Raw genomic sequence first — 20,453 nt, forward strand, 5'->3', positions numbered from 1 at the left:
GGGATGAAAAAGGAAACCTTCCCTGTGAAGACCTCAGAGGACATATGGTGGGCAAGCCAGTGCATAAGGGATCTGAATCACCAAATTCGTTTTTGGATCAGGAATATCGAAAGAGATTTAATATTGTTGAAGAAGATACCGTCTTGTATTGCTATGAATATGAAAAAGGAAGATCAAGCAGTCAAGGAAGACGAGAAAGCACCCCAACTTATGGTAACTATAAGAGTTCTTCTCTTAAAGTTTGCATACGAATATATTTCTGGCATGGAAGTCTCCATTTCCTTTCATAGGCTTTTGAATTGTGAGAATTACTTGATAGCTTTTGAATCTTTATAATTGGTCTGTTTCAGTCATGTGCTTCTAAGTGGAATCTTATCAAATTGAGGCATGGCATTAGAAATTATTCTGTTTTCCAAAGCAAGGACAGTAGGTAACAGTTTAGCTCATTAATGATTTAATGAAAATGTTTTTAGCATCACATGTACATTTTGTATGTCAGATGTTCCCAAGTTGGAATAATTCAATATTTTTTTTCTGTTTTTTTTTGTAATGAATACTTACTGTTAACATGACTTCCTTAAAATAAAATTGTTTCCTTATTCCAAAGGGACTTTTAAAAATCTTAAAATTAGATAGACTTTTTGGAAGGAAACCTCATCTCAATTTTTGTATTTTTTTTAAGAAGTTGCAAAATTAATTTGACATATGAGTGGAAGAGTTGACATTTTAAAGAGGATGGGCATACTGTATATAAGGCAAAGACAGGCCTAGAGTTACTGTATACATAGAATTTTTTTATATTTAACTTGTTTTTCCATGCACGACCAAGAAAGTTACCCAGTCACAAATACTTAAAATCAACATACTGTATCTGAAAGGTTTGCAGATCAAGTTGCCTAAAGTCAAAGTAGGAAAGCCTGTGGTCCTATTGCAAAATGAACTGAATGAATTGGAAGTCTATGCTCCTCCATTTCCAGTTTTCAAACTATAATTTTCAGTGAGGTGCTTATACTTTGGGGAGGGACAGGGTCCATGCTCATTAGTCCAGACTTTGTCACTGGGAGCTGAGCAGAAGGAAAGTTGATTTTAACTCTCGCTTTCTAGTCCCCACTGCTTGTTCACCATGGCCATTTGCCTCTCCAGTGACCCCAAAAGAGCAGACTTCACATGCCTTGTTACATATGCCTTATTTCTTCGCTGCTCTTTGGTAATAATTTTGAATGAAAAATTTTGCCCAAATTGATCCTAAAGAACAGGGGCCATACTTATCTTACTTTGTGTGTTATTCTCTGGACGTGTGCTTTTTTTTATCATGAGAATGAGTAATGGTATTTTTTTTAACATAGCTCCTCAGTTGTACTACTCTGGTAACACTTACTTTGAACCATTATATATTGAAGGTATTTATACCTTTGCTTTTCCCCTATTATATTATAAACCTCTGCAGTATAAATGCATGCCATCTTTGTTATCTCTGCCCCTGCCCCATGGCTAATATAAAGTCTTAAAGATAATGTATTCTCAATAAAAATAACAATACTTAAAGGAGCAAAAAAGGGTTTGGGTGGACTTTTCTTTTTTCCCATACAAAAATTTATACATACACGGGTGGACTTTTCTAAAAGTCCATAAGATTTTGATTTTTATTTATTTATTCCACAAGTGCTTACTGATTGACACCTTCTCAAACCTAGGTCTGAGCTCTAAGGACTGATGTAAATATCTTAGCTTAGGCCCTAAAGGCCCCAATACAAATTACTTCAAAGCCTCATAAGCGATAATGACTGTCAGAATAACACAACTTCCTTATTTAACCTATAAAGCGGCCCTAACATGTCCTCCAAAGTGTGACAGTATTCTCTTGTGTTTGAAAATAATGATAATGAAAACACACTATTCTGATGATGTATACTGCAAAAAAATTAAAGTACAAAAAAGTTCACATCTGATATTTTCTGGAAATGACAGTAATTTCACTTGTAAGTGCTTTATGATGCCTTAAAATGCAGTGTATTATCCTAGTCCTTTATCTTTAGTGTGTTTAACTTAGGCCTTAGTCACGAATACTCTTATCTTGAAGTATGTGTATTTAGCCACCAGTACTCTTTAACTCCCCAGAGTACATCTTTACTCAAAGAGAAGTTAGAATTGAGATTATCAGAGTCTGGGTAGGATTTTAAGAAGCAAAGGGGAGACATGCTACAGTGCTTAGTATGTGCTTTTGGTGAAATATGTATGTACTTGCCACATTGTCTTAGTACAGTTGTATTTTAAAGTTAAATATATGAGAAACATATTTAGGGAAGATCTGTTATTAGACAGAGTGAACAAAGAAACAAAAAGAATGCTTAAAAATAGTCTAATTGTGGGTTTTAAAATATATTGTTTAACCTGAGTTCTCATTTTATATCATATACCCACTGGTTGTTGCTTAGAGTGAGTTGAAGGAAGTACGATTATTTGTACTAGTAGACAAGTACAATATGGATATCCAGTGGAAGTCCTTTCTAAAGAAATAAGTAAATAATACCGATTGAGCTTTTATATATGTTGTAAGCATTTTAATGGCATTAATCCATTCAATCCTCACAACAACCTAACTCCATAAGGGAAAACCCTATGAAGTAGATACTAATAAAATCCTTATGTTATAGATGAGAAATCTGAAATACAGATGTTAAATAACTGACCCAACTAATAAGTGGTGGATCTGGGATTAAGTACGTGTGGACCCTACCAGTGGTACTAATAACTAAATACATTCCTAGCTAAATGTAATAATAATTTGCTAAATTGTAGGAAAATAATTTCTAAAAATTGTGTTACTCCTTCCAAATTCAAGTATTTTATTTCAGGCAAGCAGAAGTAGATCTGATCTGATATGTTCTTGTAGATATTATTTTGTATTTACTGGTCACTATAATAAACGTGCATTTACATGGATGTGACCCTGACAGACCTCAGGAAAAATACTTAAATTGGGGGTAAAATTAGCAACCATGTGTTATGTCCTTTTTAAATCCGACAGTAAGTACAAAATAGGTTTTACTTTCCTAAAAAGATAGACAAGACAAGAATAATTTCTGGAAACACAGATATCAGTAGGGAAAGCAACATAGATTAGTGGTTAATAGCATTGGCTGTAGCAGCAGACATACTGTGTATTCCTATCTGCCATTAAGGAACCCTGGTGGCTCAGTGGTTAAAGCACTTGGCTGCTAGCTGAAAGGTCCGCGGTACGAACCTACCAGCTGCTCTACGGGACATCATCTGCTTCCATAAAGATTTACAGCCTTGGAAACCGTATGGGGTTGTTCATTCTGTCCTATAGGGTTGCTATGAGTTGGAATCCGCTCGACAGCAGTAGATTATCTGCCATTACTCCAGTGTGACCTTGAGAATGTTACTCTAGGCCTCAATTTTCTTACTTGTTAAATGACGATGATAATATCTGCCTCATAGTTTTTGTGAGAATTTAATGGCAACGCATTATAAATTGCCTTGAAAGTGCCCAGTATGTGTTAGATTTTTATTTTCACTGTTATCATTATTACATAGATGCTTTAATGTAAAAGTAGAAAGGAGTGGGGAGAGATAGCATTAGATCAGTTTAACTATTTGGTCTCATCTGTGCATACTTCAAAGACAAAAGTTCAAATCTGATGAGATCGGTTGCTTGGCAACTTTTCAGAACAGTACTATTTCCTAGCAGCTTTCTCCTTCTCTGTGCTCAGACTCCTTGCCCTTACTATCCATCATAGTACGTTTCTGTGCACGGAAACCTGCTAAATAAAGGGTAGACACAGTTGGCTGAGTCTGTGTGGCGTGGGTGGTCACATTTTATAAGAAAGGGAGGAAAACATATGTTTTACAATAATGTAACACAATAGTATTGTTTTGAAGATTGGAATCCAGACCTTTTTTGATTTATTGAAAATCTAAGCCCTAACAAAAAGCACATGTATGAATGTAAAGTTGGTATTTTAGAAATGCTCTTCATAAATGTTATTTGTACACATTGTACATTGAGGAAAAATAATTTCTATAACATCATACCTGAACATTTTCCACTCAAGTAGTCAGGACCAGAGAAAACCCAGTACCATGTAATTTTATCCACATGGTTGTAAATGGCTTAAAATGACCTACAGCAGCATGATGAAGGGACATGGGCAGTGACCCTGCAAACTAATGGTCTTTATCCATGTAAGGTGAGGATGTTCTCTGTAGGTTCCAGGGTCTCTTATCGTACTTCAGTATTGCCTTTCCCCTTATCTTACAAAGTCATTCTTAGAACTTTGCTCTATCTTTTGGACAGTTATATTATAATTAATAGCGTTATTTCAGACATTTCTTAAAGGATCAAATATACATAATAAATTCACACTTTCTTTATTTCCAAATACAAGCCTTCTCTTTCCTGTAATTTTTTAAAAATATAATCTTCCTTATCAGGTGAAAATTCAGCTGTCACTCATCAACTATGCTAGAGAGAAGAGCAAATGGGATTCTAACCACATGAAATTTCTGTGTTCAAGTAAAATGTACCATTTCCAAAGCAGAACTAACCATAGAAACAGAAATTAGTGAATTGAAAGTGAGATGTGCACTATACTCATAGGAATTGTAATTCCTTTGGACTTATTTAATATATCTCATAAAGACTACGTGTTGGTTAGCTTCACAAAATAATTTTCAATATCAAGTTGATGGTGGCAAGGGAACATGGAAAAGCAGTTCAGTAATATTTTGACATAGAAATAGAAAATAGACTGTTCCTAATGTAAAAATTAGAATAATCACCTAGAGAAGACACTCTTCTTTAATTTTTACAATTTTACTGGTAGAAGTAGAAGAGTGTGAGTTTTGAGGTCAGATAGACCTGAGTTTGGTGTCACAGCTTGGCCTTTAATAGTTTTAACCTGTATGCTTTTGTTTTTTTATTTGTAAAATGGGATACCAAAACTACTCAGTGTTTTTATGAGAGTTAAATGAGATAATATATGTCAGGCACTTAAGACAGTTCTTGCCTCATTGAAAGTGCTCAAAAAATGGTGCCTAAATGATATAATAAAAATGTTCCAATGATTGTGAAGTTCTGATGAATCAGATTACCACTTCCTCCTCTCTTGTAGGGAGAAGTAGGATGGGACAAAGGAGTTAGAAGTGTTCCCTCTACCTACCCAGTAACCAACCATTTAAATAATGGCAATTAAAAGAAATGTGAATAGAGTTGTTTTGGTTTTTTTTTTTTTTTTTTTTTTTTTTGGTTTGTTGGTTCGGTTTTGCAAAAGCAGAAGGAAGAGCATTCAAATAGCTAATAACACAGGAAACTGCCTGATCCAAGTCTTCTTAAGCTCCGTCATGGAACTCATCAGCTCATATGCTGATCCGGAGAAACCCAGTTACAGCCTCTCAGCATCAGAAATCTGAAAACAATTGAGCCCCTATACCTTTTAAAAGTTTTAGATTAGTTACTAAAAAGAGGGAGGGAGAAAATATGTAAAATAAATAAAATAGTTAGAAACTCTCAAAAGAAATGAAACCTAGGAAGAAAAGACCACTCTGAAAACTTTAAAGTAATAGGTAATGGATAAAACAGTAAGATTAAGAAAAGAAACCTTTAAGAAAGTTCCAAGGTATTAGTAAGTGGATAAACTGAAAATATTAGCAAATTGAATCAGCAAAGCTAATGCAACCATCAGAGGAAAAAAGAAATTCTTCAAGTGAATTAATCACTAGAAAGATAAGAACCAGATGAAATAGTGCTCCCCTCATTAACAGAATGGAAAAGCCAAGAATAGAAACAGTCTAACTCAGTGATTCTCAACTATGGGTGATATTGCCCCCCCACCAGGAGATAATATGGCAATGTCTGGAGACGTTTTTGGTTGTCACAACTCAGTGGTTGGGGGATACTGCTTGGTGCACAGGACAGCTCTTCTAACAAAGAATGATTTGATCAAAATGTCAGTGGTGCTACTGTTGAAAAACCTTACTTATTAAGAACTAACTCACAGACAAACTGAACACAGAATCAGATACTAGAAAGTCAGAGTTAGAGCCATTCATGACATACGGCCAGTAGCTTTTTTTTTTTAACAACCTGGGACGTTATTGTCCTGGAAAGATGTATCTACTTTTATTCATTTAGTTTGTTTTCTTGGGCAGAAGTAGTATATGTTGTAGGTGTCTGGGATTACCTATCCTGCCCTACAATAAAAACCTAATCATGACATCCCCTGAGGCAGGAAGAGATACATTTGTCCCTAGTTGATATCAGAGTGATTTTCCCCTGTGGTGGAAAAAAATGTAAGAAATGGCAGCTAGGTAAAGTTAAACAGAGCCGTTAGTGTTCAGATCACAGTGTGGCTTAAGTAATCCAGCATTTTCCTAAGAATGTTCTTCAGACCAGTAGTCCTGAAAGAGAGTCTTTGTAAAAGAAAGAGGTTACGTGGTTAAATAAGATTGGGAAGCTCTGCATATTTTATCCCCCTCTTGGAGATTAATAAATGCACATTAGCATATTAAAGGCTTTGAAAGTCTTATTGAACTTGGGTTAACTTACTGTTTCCCAAACATACTTGTACATTGAATCTTTTTTTTTGGTCACGTAATAGTTATTAACTTCCCAATGGAACTAACATTTGATGGAATGTATTTTGGAAAACGCTGAAGTAGTTTTTGCAGCTCCTCTTGAAGACTCAAATACCAGTGAAAAAATGTCTTTGTGTTCCAAGTTCCAAACAGCTGACTTACAGATAAGCATTTCGAAAAATCTGAATGCTTAGGTTGGACCCTGCCCAGCAGTCTGCATGTTGAATATCATCTTCATTTTTATCTTGCAAAAAAGCCAGATGTATACCATTTCTAGAGTAAATCTTACTGGTGATGAAAGTCACAACTAAAGTAATAAAAACTAACTGGAAATATGAGTGCATGATGTTCTATACCCCAGGCTACTTGTGGAATTACCAGTTTCACTGCAAAGCAGTTTGCCAGAAATCATGGAGGAAATAGACCCCTGGGGATAGAAAATGTCAAGTGTTATATCCATTGTTGTTAAAGAAGAGATGACTGAAAATTATACGCTGATTACCTTAATATCAGTAGCTGTGGAAACAGAGCAAATAATGAAAACAATATATAGCCATTTAAAAGTATGCATATGACAACCTGTCATTGTTTTATAAGTAACACATATCAAACCAATTTATTTTCCTCTGTGTTAAGGCAGTGGACTGCAAATCCAAAGGTAACATGCACAGGTTATACTCTAATTCTCCTTTAGTTCTTCACATAGCCTTAAGAATATTTTATAAGAGCTGCAACCTGGCTGGGAGGACACTTAAACAAGAAGGCAATAATCATACATGTCACTGAATTATTTTTAAAGAAAAATTACCTGGATTTTTGTTTAATATAGTTGTCTTGAATGATTCATCACCAAGGCAATTTGAAAAGAGCACTGTGGTAGGAATTTAAAAGTCTGTATTCAGGGACTGCTGCCAACACTGATTATTTGTGAAATCCTGAGACAACTGTGTCTTGAGTGTTTCATCTCTACCTTTCTTGCTAGCTTCATTAATAGTATGATCCCAAAGAGAAAAATATGTGAAAGGAATTGTAAAATTATAGCAAGATGTTATTTTTTTCCAAATGAGAATTACTTGCAATAGATGGTCTTAATCATTGTCTTTTTCACTTCTCATGAGAAGTGATAGCATTTTCAAGACACTGCTTTATTAAGATTTTAAAAAATGGATTGCTTGAATTTGTAGTTCTTTCACATGAGAACTGGGTGTTTTTAACCAAATAGTATCTGTGTGGCTTTTCATCTTTCTTATCTACATCTATATTAATGCTGAGCACAGCAGGGGTAAAAGTACATTTTAGCGTAGCTCATTTATACCCATCAGAGTCCTCAGAGGCGGACCCAAAACTCTTGTTACTTAGACAGTCTAAACCATCTGGATCCTTCCCCGTTCCTCCCTCACCTACCTATGGTACAGGAATTGTCTCTTCACACAGTGGTAACATTTAAAGAAAGAAAAGCCTACCCTTCCCAACTTCAGTTCTCTTGGTAGAATGTTTACAGAAGGTAATTTTGTTCAAAATATAATTAGCCTTGGAATCAAGTGTTAAAAGTGCCATATAATTTTTTATGCAGTTCAGTATTTTCTCCTTCAATATTTTTTTTTTTACATTACTCCCCATTTAAAGTATGGAATAGAAAACAATAGGAAAATATACAAACAAGATGTGGCTTATTCTTTGAAATGAGATTTTAATTGTTTCTGTTCTCCATTAATGAAACTGAAAAGACTTCAAGTTAATAGTCATTAGGTTTGTATTTTATTTGTATTATTTATGGGACATTAAAGCCAATGCTTACATGATCATCCCATTGAAATGTTTACAAGCCAATTTTTCTCCAAAGGCTTTTATCCAAAAATGAAAAAAAAGCCCCTAAAGATCAAACAGCCCATTCTTATTTTATTAGATCCAGATATGTTACCTTTATCCTTAAAAAAAAATTGATTCCCCATTTAATTCCATTTTACTTCTTTTTTGAATGTGTGCTTCTCTGCCTTAAATAACCTTGGGTTGTTTTCCTAGAAATGCAGTCAACCATCTGAAAGTAATTTTTCTGTCTGGTATGTGGGGTGTTTGATGGGCGTATGTGGCAAGCTTATAGTTTAACCATTCTTTACTACACTCATTTTTATCAAAATATTGGTTAAAATATTTAGAACAGATGTGTATATGTGTGTGTACATGTGTATACTTTTTCTCCTTAGAATCTAGAGAAGGCCTTTTTTCTGGGCATTAAAGGGTATGGCAGACTTACGGAGAAATTTCTCTGCAGTCTTTTTTTTTTAACTCTTTGGCAACTGTAAGAGAGCAGAGTGCTTCTCAGATGCTGCTTATTACCCTGAAACTTAATGATTTTAACATGTTTTGGGACAGAGTTTTTTTAAAAAAAAGTGATACAATTAGAAAAGGCAGCAATTGAGTGGTGTTTCAACAGACATCATAGGTAGCTTAATACCAGAATATTTCTAGATAAGAAATCAGGAGACAGCACTTCTAATTCTGATTTGATTACCAGACAGCTCTCTAAGTCTCAATTTGTTAGAAGAATGAAGAGGATTTGTCAGGATGACATACTACTTTAGAAGGAAGGGATGGAGAGAGGAAGAAGGGAGGGGAAGGAAACTATGACACAGGGCTTCAAACTAGTTCTTCCCAGTTCAGTCATGGCCAGAGAAGCAGAACTGGAACAGAACCAAATTTTTAACATGTGGATGAACCAGAACAATAACTGGAATGTGAAAAATTACAGGTCGAAGCTCTGCTAGAAACCTAATCTCCCTCTTAGAAAACAAGGGCAGCATATGCTTTGCATAGCAACCAAATCTCTTACCCATAGGATTTTGAGCAGAGTCAGAAACAGCAGCGCCTCATCAAAGATAGTGGCCGATGCACCACTTTGAAAGTGTGTTGCTCTCTACCAAAAACCCAAACCAAACCCGTTTCCATCAACTCGATTCCAACTCATAGCAATGCTATAGGACAATGTAGAACTGCCCCATAGGGTTTGCAAGGAGCAGCTGGTGGATTTGAACTGCTGATCTTTTGGCTAGCAGCTGAGCTCTTAACCACTGTGCCACCAGGTCTCCTCGCTCTCCACAGTCCTGCTAATAATCCAGTCTCATGCATCAGTCTCCTGAAGGGGCTCACTATGCCTCTTCTGAGTTTCCTGTTCCAGGGCTTCAACCCATAATTTTTCTCATTCCAGTTATTGTTCCAGATCACCCAAGGTGTCAAAATTCGAATCTGTTCTGGTTTCACTTTGTCGGCCATAACTGAACCAGTTCAAACTGATTCAAAGCCCTGCTATGAAAACAGAAAGCAGTGGTGTAGCTTGTGCCCTTGTGGTCCAGTGTAAGAGGCAAGTCCCCTGTTTACTTTCTTAATAAGCAATCAGTTAACAAATACTGAGCAGTTCCTGTGTTTAAGGCATTGTAAATAAAAGAGATACATTTTATGTGATACATTTTCAAGTGAACTCTGCAATTAGTAAATGCTCTACGCTTAGAAGAATGAAATATTACTCTAAGATGGAGTGGTCAGCAAAAAGTTTTAAATGGACTCTCATCCTCATTTTTCTTGACTATTAACAGAAGAAGAGTTCTGCATGGGTATAATTACCGTAGTACATTCCCCATGCCACAGCAAAGAAATGAAGTACGTAGTTTTGCTCAGGAAAACAGTTTATCATTGTAGTTGGTATTATAATCAATTTTCTTCATGATTTAGTAATCTTAATCTTACCAACTCAGGAGCTAATGTAAATGTTAATGTCAAAAGAGACTTCTAAATTTTTTTAATTATTCTTCAGAAACAAATTATTAATTTATGTACATTTACATAGGCATGGGTCAGGTGTATTTAATGTAATAAGTCATAAAAAGTCACATGAGAATAAAAATACTTTGCATGTATTAATAATAATATATATTTGATTTAAATCTAAGTATGATGGTTATGAAAACCTTGGTGGCATAGTGGTTAAGAGTTATGGCTGCTAACCAAAAGGTTGGCAGTTTGAATCCACCAGGCACTCATTGAAAACCCTATGGGGCAGTTCTGCTCTGTCCTTTAGGGTCACTATGAGTCAGAATTGACTCAATGGCAACGGGTTTGGTTTTTGGTATAATAGTACTCCTTTTGTTTCTTTTTTTAACAACAGTACTGTAACATCAAACTATAAAATTCTTTTTCTACTTGAACTTTGCTGTCTTGTGAAATTAAAACGTTGCTCTATAAATGCAGTGACAAATGTATTTCCAAGCTGCAATCAATGATCTGTGTACTTGGAATTGAAATAATTTAAGCCATTGTCTATTTTTCATTCTGCAAAGGACTGCTGTTTATATAAGAATGTTACCTTATGTTATTACTTTAACTGTTTCATTAACTCTGTATCAATATTTTAGCACAATAAAAAATTTATAAAAGAATTAATACTTAGAAGCAACATTATTTGTTATACATAAACAACGTACTTTTTAAAATATTTTGTATTGCATTGCTAAATTTACAGCTTTATAAATAATAAAAGCAAAGGCTTCATGTCCTCAAAAAGTAAATTTTAATTAAGGCCTTTTATCTCCTTTACTTTTTTGTCTAAGTCAATATATTTTCATTCAATTTTGAGTTAGTAATATACAGTGAAGTTCTGTTTTTTAAAAAAAAATTACGCCCTGAAAAGTCAATGTTAGAATTTTATGCATTTTTTTCCATATGGTGAATAACATAACCAGAAGTATTAAGAACTTAATTACATGCTTAAATGATTTATATCCATTAGAACTTCAGAGAAGATGACCCAAAACACTAGTACAATTATGTATTTCGTATATTATGTGTGAGGTGTTATAACATGAGTGCAAATCTTTCTTCTTCTTGTTTTTGTGCACATATATTTGACTCCAGACAACCAATCAATTCCTTGAAAAGTATCAAATTAGGATTTTTTAAATAACATATAGAGCAAGTAAAACAATTAACTGCTTATTTATTGGATTTTTCACTTTTCAAAGGCTATTCTTGGTGACATGTGGAAACTGTTAGAGCTGTTAACTGCTTTAATTTTAGTGCCCATGGTGAAATGGAATTTATTTTAAAGGCCAGATTCTAAAGAAATAAGTTGTAGATATTTTGAAAATAATAACATTCATAAAATTGAAAATCTGGAAGAATGACTCTACAAAGTAGTGGAATAGACATGACAAAAGGAGACCTTTCCTAAAACCTCTACCCTGCCTTTAATGGGCAGAATATATGAACTGGGATCAACTTACCCAAATTCCCTCTCTGTAAAAGAGCAGATATATTCCTTGGGAATTTTGGTATCTTCGGTGATCATTTGTAAAGTCGTTTGTACACTTTGAAAGGAAGCCACTAAATAAATACTGTATTTTTTGGCTCAATAATTTTATCATGTCTAATTCATCCTCTGACTTTAAAAGAACTGAGCAAAACACACTAAATAAACTATCCGTATGCATAACAAAAAGCCATAAGGGTGGTAAACTTTCCTCAAAAACAGAGTTAGAAGTTTTCTAACTTTTTTTTTAATTTCTGGAGTGATTATAATAATTGATCATGAAATTTAGCTGGACAAGAAGGGAAGTCAAGAGGACATAAAGTGACTGAGACACACTGAAAAGTGGTTAGATCGATAGATGAAAAGAGGAAGCATTGTTGGACTTGGAGTACTGTAGGCAGTGTGCCAGAAATACAGAAGGTGGTAGTTGGAAAGTGGAATATTTGGAGGGATTGCAGTCTTTGCGGATGACAAGATTAACTATATGATAACAAGAATGATTGGAGATGAGAACATAAAGAAACTGAGAGGCCAGAATATTGGAAGGTGAATACTAAAGTTACCAAGAATTATGGCAGAAGTGGTGTTGGAGTGCCTGGGTTTGAATGTTGGTATTACTACTTACCAGCTTGTCTTGGTTTCCTCATCTGGTAAAATGAAGATAATGATAGTTTATTTCTCATAGTTGTTATGAGAATCAAACAATCTAATGCATATGAAACCCTTGGACAGTACCTAGCATATGGTAAATGATATATATGTGTTAGTACTATTATGATTATTGTAATCATCATTATTGTTAGAATCCAGTGCTGTTTGAGTCTCTGCTTTTCTTTCATTCAGCATTTACTAAGCGATTGTCTTAGCTAAGTATTGTGCTAGGTTTCCTTTTAAAACTTCTGTATGATTTTCTTTGGCTGTTTTGTGTTTCAGGAACTTCAAGTTGAACAAAAATAATACACTGCAGCCTCGCCTAAAAGTTATCCTTGCAGTCTATGCTATGACTTCTCCTTGCTAAAGCAAATGCTGTTTAGTAAGAATATAAACCCAGAAGGAAATGGGACAGGCCAAAGCAGTGGTTACTAGGATCTATAAACTAGACATGCTCACTGTAGTAGAAGAGATGCTTAGGGACAGATCCAGCTATAGGCCAGAAAAGAGAATCTAGCTATATTGCTGAGGCATGGTGGTATCCAAAATGTATGGTGATAGGAGTTAGGAGGCAATAAAGATGAGAAGTTAGCATTATGGTGTTCCAGCATGAAACAATGGGTTAATATCCTGGCAGGCAGGTTAAATACAAGGGGCTACCATGTTGGAGGTAGGCTATCAAGGTACAGACACTTGAACATTGAAGAATAACACAGGGATCCAGTTATTGAACATGAAGTATAATCACTTAAATAATGATCTTCTTTGTAAAGGACCACACTCTTAAAGTCTGGGCTGTTGAGAGAGCAAACCTAGGCTATTCTTTATTATTTATAAAAAATGCCTTAAGTTTGCATTATCACTTGGCCAATTGCCACAGGCAGTTTCACCTTCTGGCTCAAAACACACATTTTCTTCATCTACACAAATGCCAACCATAATGTTGCATATGAGTGAGTGTGTTTTGCAGACTGTACCTAAAAATCAGTGTGAGTCTGAGCGGACATGGGGAAAAAAAAAAAACCAATGTGATGTGAATTTTGTTCTCTGTGTTTAGGCAAGCTACGACCTATATCTATGCCAGTGGAATATAATTGGGTGGGGGACTATGAAGATCCAAATAAGATGAAGAGAGATAGTAGAAGAGGTAAGTGTTCTAGAATTTTAGTGTAGGCTGGGTTGTTTGAACAATAAGCAAATTAAAATGTTCTTTAAGTAGGATGTTATGGTTTCAGTGGAGAATTTCTTATTCTTCATCAATTTTATAGTACACCAAAATCAATTCAGACCAACGTTTGACTATCTTGACCAGTTGTTAAGTAGATATCTTCCCTGAATCCTTCCTAAGTGATCCAGGGTAGATAAGTACACAATGAAAAATTAATATCTAATTGTTACCTGAAATTATAATATTTGGAAAAAAAGGTCAGAAGTGTGAAACTGCATAAAAAAATTAAGTTCACTGAATAGGAGCATTTTGTGATCAGTCCCCATTGGTCCGCAATGCAATCTCACTACTTTTGTATTGACACAACCTCAAAATAAGCATTGAAGCACATGGATAAAAGCTAATGGAAACTGGGGCAGTGACTCTAATGAAATGAAAAGAAAAAAAAACTGCTTTGATTTTTCTGTTCTGTTTGCTGTTCAGGGATATCTTCTTACTTGGGGGTGGGGTACTCTTGAAGTATCTACCAACAGTAAGTTTTTGTGTCCACTTATCCTGATATTGAGGTGAGCAGTAAAGAGAGCAAGTGAAAGTCTCACTGCATGGGATTTGACCAGATGTGGATATGGTGGGCCCAGTGGGTCATGCTGCTACTTCCACTTCCCAAAATAAAGATCCATAAGGTTGTAGATGAAAACAAAACAAATCAAAACAATTCATAGGACCTAAGCTCGTAAGCTTCCTTCATGAAGTGTTTGACCTATTTGCCTGTTATTTCTAGCCAATGACCAGAATTTATTTAATTACTACACAGATCCACAGACCACACAGGGACAAGCAAGCATGAATGTCTGATTCATTAGTCTTCTTAACACTTGTTTTATAGAGCAAGCATTTCTGAATATGTTGGTAAATACAGGAACATTGACGGATTCTTTTACGTCTACGTATTCACTCGTTTTCCAAGCTTCAGTTTCTAACCTCATTTGTTTTATAGAATAAACCAGGGGGAAAAAATAAAGGAGATATGCCTATCATATACCATCTCCAAGTCACTGCAAGTGACATTTAAAAAAAAAAAAGCTGTATGAAGTACTAAGTGCTAACTATCAGTTTAAGCATGGATTTTATTAACTAAGTTTCCAGACTGTTGGTTCATAACACAGGCTTGTATTTCTCCAAGAATGCTACCTAGGATGCAGTAGGTCAGTGTTTGTCATCAAGCTTAGTAGAATCCCTCTGGGGAAACTTTATGAGCCACACACTCAAAACTTCTAATTGAAGCTCTGCAGGTGATTCTAATGTAATAAAACTTGGAAAAACACTCTACTGGCTATTTCTTATTTTATGGTCCTAACACATTAAGATCCTCCATATTTTCATTACATAGATATTTTATAAATTAAATCAAGTTAAATTTTTGAAATGAAATCTAATAGCATAATTAGGAAAAAATGGTAAATGTGGGATATTTGCATATTTACATTGGTGTATTTATCTCTTTTTATATAGAAAACTCTCTACTCCGATATATGAGCAATGAAAAAATTGCTCAAGAAGAATACATGTTTCAGAGAAACAGCAAAAAAGACACAGGGAAGAAGTCAAAAAAGAAGGGTGATAAGAGTACTAGCCCGACTCACTATTCATTGCTACCTGGTTTGCAAATGGACGCACTGAGACAAGACATCATGGGCACACCTGTGCCGGAGACCACACTCTACCATGTAAGTACATTCTCAAAAACTCTGCAATACAGCTTTTATTGGGAAACTGACAAATTACTCTTTTGGGTAAATTCCAGATTTTTTTTTCCTATTGCCATATTTTCACAAAACATCCTAACTTCATAGTTTATGCCCTTAAAAAAATGATGGGTTATCGATTTGTTCTTCAATTATATGTTGAATTAGTTCACATGTTGTAGCAGGTTATATTTTAATAAGGTAAATATGCACAAAATTGATGGCGAACAACAGTTAATTAGCTGATTAATCATCAGTGTGATAATGCATAGTGAATGGATAACTAATGTTCAACATTAAAGAGAATTTTTAATATATTTATGATTTCATTAAAAGTGATCTCTTATGTGGTAGGCATAGTACGTGGTGTTAGAGATAAAAATGGGAAGACATACCACATCACTATATGGGGAGAAAGACATGCCAACAGTTCCATGTAATGGTGACTGTATGAAGTATAGGAAGAACATAGGAGAAGAAGGGCCTTAGCCTGCTGGGGAAGTGAGAAAAGGCTTCAGAATAGGGAACATTTAAGTGAAGAGTGGAAGATGAGTAGCAATATTTTAGTGGGAAGGCATATGTGAGAATATGATATGTCTGTGGCTTAGAATTGCTCGTTCACTGAAAAATCCAGAGAAAGCATGGAAGGAAGGGGCAATAGATGGACCTGGAGAGGTAGGCAGGGGTTAGATCAAGAATTTTATGATAAAGTACTTAGGCTTTTTCCTGCAGTGATGAAGAGCCATTGAAGAATTTTGATCTGGGGATTTGCATGATCAGATTGGCCTGTTGGATCACTCTGTTGCAGAGCCTCAATTGAGAGACCAAAGGCAGGGCCATTAAGACTAGGCCAGATGAAACAGTAGCAATGAATAGTGAGTTGGGCTAAGAACCTTGTTAGCCATAACCAGGGGTAGATTAACCAGTAAGCACAGTATACATGGCTTGCACTGAGCAAGGTATGCACAGGCTTAATTGTATTTACTTGCTAATCTGTGGTGAGCCATTTCACATGGTTTCACCATGTCTTTGGTATGGTGGGGGACAGGTGAAATTGTACACTGCAGACTGGTGGGAAGACACAGTTGGGCCTGTGCATATCTTGCTTATTGGGTAATCCGGCCCTGGCCATACCATTTATTCACAAAATCAACCCATTTTACACCATTTTAATTAAAAGGGCGTTTCTGTGACAATGGAACTATATAGTTTCTTATAAGGCGTCCTTGAAAATATGGTTTACAAGTTTTTAAGTAATTTGAACAAATGTGCTCAATGCTCAAAGTATCACAAAAATTTAATCTGTCACTGATGTAGAAGATGTACTACTCTAGGTATATAATGTGTGAAGGATTTAATAACTTAGCCTTGAGTTGCTTTTATGAGTAACTCTTAAATCATCTACTTACTTATTCTATAGCTCTCTCATAAAACTAGAATGTAGAGAAATATTTCCCTTTATTTGGATTGGAGTGGGAATGTCTTTAGCACTCCTAGGTGCTTCATTTTCCACCCTCTTCTCTCCCCAGTTACATGCTCCCAAACCTTTTCCACTCCAGAAGACTAGTACCCATATCAAAATCGTTCCCTTAAATGGCTGACAAATAAAATTATTATTTTTTCCACAGGCATTTGAAGTCAGTCTCAAATCAGTACTCTTAGCTGTGTGATGGGGGCCACTGTTGCTATCACCACTAGTCAGAAATGCTGTATTAATCTTGAGCTCCCTCTAGAATGTGATGTTCCAGTCATAAGTAATAGTCTTAGCAAAGGTCTGAATATGAAAGACAGCTGGTCCATTCAAGAGGCAAGTTGGTAGTGAGAAATGAGCTGAAGAGGGAAGAAGAAGCCACTTCACATAGACTGTATAAACTATTAAAGACTTTGAATTTTATCCTAAGAAGAGTGGTGAGCCATTGAAGGCACATTGAAGCACTCAGCCTGTTCTATACAGCCATACACATCTGAACAGGAGTATACTGTGTTAGGAAGAAAAGTAGAGAGATGAGGCTTGTGGATTGTGAGTATTAACTAAGAATACAAATTGTTACCACCTTTCTGAAGGGCATTATCTAGCTATGTCTATCAAGAACCTGGTCTAGTAACTTCTATAAATTTATTTTAAGAAATCAGAGAATCTACTTTTGTCTCCTACTTTTGTCATGTGTCCTGAGTCTGTAAAGTGGTGTTTCCCAGATAGATGATGTTTATCCCAACTAATTTTTGACAGAGGGTCAGCTCGGAGTGATGCACATTGGTAACCTTGGGGAGATCCTCCCATGTCACACTGAGCCACCAATCCCAGAGTAGAAGACTGGGGAATTTCTAACTCTCTTCTCAGGTTTAGAAGAAACAAAGTAATTGTTACCTCAAAGTACATGTTGGGTATTTATAACCAGTGTTCAAAAAGAGAGCTTTTGTTGTTGGGATTTTCACTGGACTCTAGGTTCCCTTGAGGACCTCATCTTGCACTTATTTAGAACTTTCAGTTATCAAGGAATTTTACGCATTTAGTATGTCTTTTGAACCTCACAACAATGCTATTTGCAAATGATAAAACTCAAAACCTGGTATTTCCCAGATTGATGATATCTGTTCCAGCTTACCCAGTGCCTCACCCAAGCTGTGTTGCAAGAAAGTACAAGTGCTAGAATCAGGACTAGAACCCAAATCACCTACCCAGTGCTCTTTCCACACTCTACCCTGGTGCTCTGTACATGCTAGACCTTCCATACACAACCGAATTTTTGCTTTAATGAGTACATGAGTGAATTTTGAAGAAATGTGACTTTTTAAGAAACATGTACCCTCCTATGTTGACTTTAATAACATTTCAGTGCCTGAATTGGTTTCTATCCAGATTTCTCTTTTGTTTTGCTTACTATTTTTTATTAAGAGAAACGTACAAAGCTGCTGCTGTTATAAAGCGCAAGTAGGTATTCAGCATGATCTATTGCTGGGACTACAGAGTATTATAATTAAAATTGTTTGGACCTCAGAGGCAAAACAACATACTCTTAAATGATTGCTTTTTATATTTCACAAGAATTCTTGTTTTATACTTTTTATCTATTTATACATACTTATTTAAACAATGAAAGTAGTTTTCCCTTGTTGTCTTAAATTTTCCTTGAAAACACAAGATCAATTATCAAAACATAATCCAGTTACCTTTATGATGAACCACTAATCCCCATCGTTACCAGTTATTCCTTTGGATAACATGCCATTTTTAGCAGCAGAATAGGACTATGAGGATTGAATATTGAGTTTCATAGGGTGCTATCTCTGCTGTAAGACTAACTCCATATAATCAAAGATTTGCGTTCAAATGTAAAGAAAACTTAGTTGAATTTAATAGCAGGATCATTTCTCTTAGCTCTTAACAGAAATGTTTATATAATAATAAAGATTTAGAAGTTTATGGGACTGTAAAATACACATTTTTTACTTTTTTAAATTCAGCATATGTTCTTCCAGTGTATATAATTTTTTGTTAAATTTATTTAAAAAGAAACCATTCACTATATTCTGGCTATCCTGATAATCCATCAGTTCTTTGCCACCTCTTTCCTTGTTGACATGCTGTTATTCCCTCTACTAAGTATGCTCTTAACCCCTTCACCCCCCAGGCTTACTCCCATCCAAACCTGAAATCTCAGAGAGATTGTACCTGACCACCACTAAATCAGTTTATCCTATTATATTCTCTTATCACTCTACTTTTTCTTCAAAATATTTGTTATGATTTGTAATTATGTATTCACTTATGTGATTGTCTGCTTAGTGTCATTCTCCCCTATCCATGGTAAGGCAGGCCTGTCATGATGGGCAGGGAAAGTGTCTCCATTTTGTTAAGCACTGTATTTTAGCACTTAGTATATAGTACCTTACAAGGTCTCAATTAGAGATTTTTCTATTCTTTTGCCAGTACCACAAAATCATGATTACTGTAGCGTTATAGTAAGTCTGGAGCCCTGGTGGCACAGTGGTTAAGAGCTACAGCTGCTAACCAAAAGGTCAGCAGTTCAAATCCTTGGAAACCCTATGAGGCAGTTCTGCTCAGTCCTACAGGATCACTATGAGTCGAAATTGACTCAGCAGCAACGGGTTTGGCTTTTTTTTAAGCTCTCAATAGAAATGTGATGAATAAATGAATGAATAGTGACTAAGTGAATGTGACAGAAACTTCAGTGCCTTTCTTAGTACCTCTCAGTTGATGTCTTCAACATGAAAACAAATCTCCCTACCCCCATGTCCTAGGCCAGCCCTTCTCAAAGCAAACAGACCTTCAGTTTGAGTGTATTAGTAGTGGGAATTGCCAGGATCTTATTATCGTAGGCTCAGCTTCCCATGTGCCTGGGGAGAGAATGGGTGTCTGAATGTCTTCTGTCATGTTTGTCTAATCCATGTGAATAAATTTTACTTTGTTTATTGATTAACATTCCATTTCACATGAACAGTTAATTGGAACCCTGCCCTTATTGGCCCCCTCCTCCAAGGAGCTAGATGGCCCTAGCATCTGGCCGGTTTACTGCTACAAACCATGTGCAACTTGTCTCTGGCCACCCACCCAATTAAAAGAGTATTGGAAACACCTAATAAGTAACAGTCACCATACTGGACTCCCTATAAATCAGGTCCCAGTTAGCCCCTTTAAACAGGATGATTTTCAGTATGTCTGTGCTCCACAGGTGCCAACAATGCATTAGCGTTAGCTCCCTTGCAGCTTCTACCCTACCTTCTCCACCCCAGCTTCAGTGCTTCAGTTCCAGCTACTTCTCCTTTCCTTCTTTCCCTGCCATTTCATTATTGTTGTTGTTGTTAGGTGCCATCGAGTCAGTTCCGACTCATAGTGACCCTATGTACCACAGAACGAAACACTAACCATTCCTGCGCCATGCTCACAATTGTTGTTATGCTTAAGCCCATTGTTGTAGCCACTGTGTCAATCCATCTCATTGAGGGTCTTCCTCTTTTTTGCTGACCCTCT

The 20,453-nt window shown here is 35.8% G+C and overlaps 1 protein-coding gene across 5 annotated transcripts in view; it reads left to right on the top strand.

The window, feature by feature from the left end:
• The window catches only part of CNKSR2 (connector enhancer of kinase suppressor of Ras 2), a 281,133-nt gene that overhangs the window by 167,668 nt on the left and 93,012 nt on the right, over positions 1-20,453 (top strand). For 3 of the 5 annotated variants that reach the window (XM_004382841.1, XM_004382843.1, XM_023737286.1), the window contains 3 exons: positions 2-213; positions 13,605-13,694; positions 15,228-15,442. In XM_004382841.1, coding sequence (XP_004382898.1) covers positions 2-213; positions 13,605-13,694; positions 15,228-15,442 — 517 coding nt within the window. The remainder of the gene's footprint in view (position 1; positions 214-13,604; positions 13,695-15,227; positions 15,443-20,453) is intronic. The other 2 variants (XM_004382842.1, XM_023737287.1) reach the window with 1 other exon arrangement.

Source organism: Trichechus manatus, unplaced genomic scaffold (genome assembly GCF_000243295.1).
Source record: "Trichechus manatus latirostris isolate Lorelei unplaced genomic scaffold, TriManLat1.0 scaffold00100, whole genome shotgun sequence".
NCBI lineage: Eukaryota > Metazoa > Chordata > Mammalia > Sirenia > Trichechidae > Trichechus > Trichechus manatus.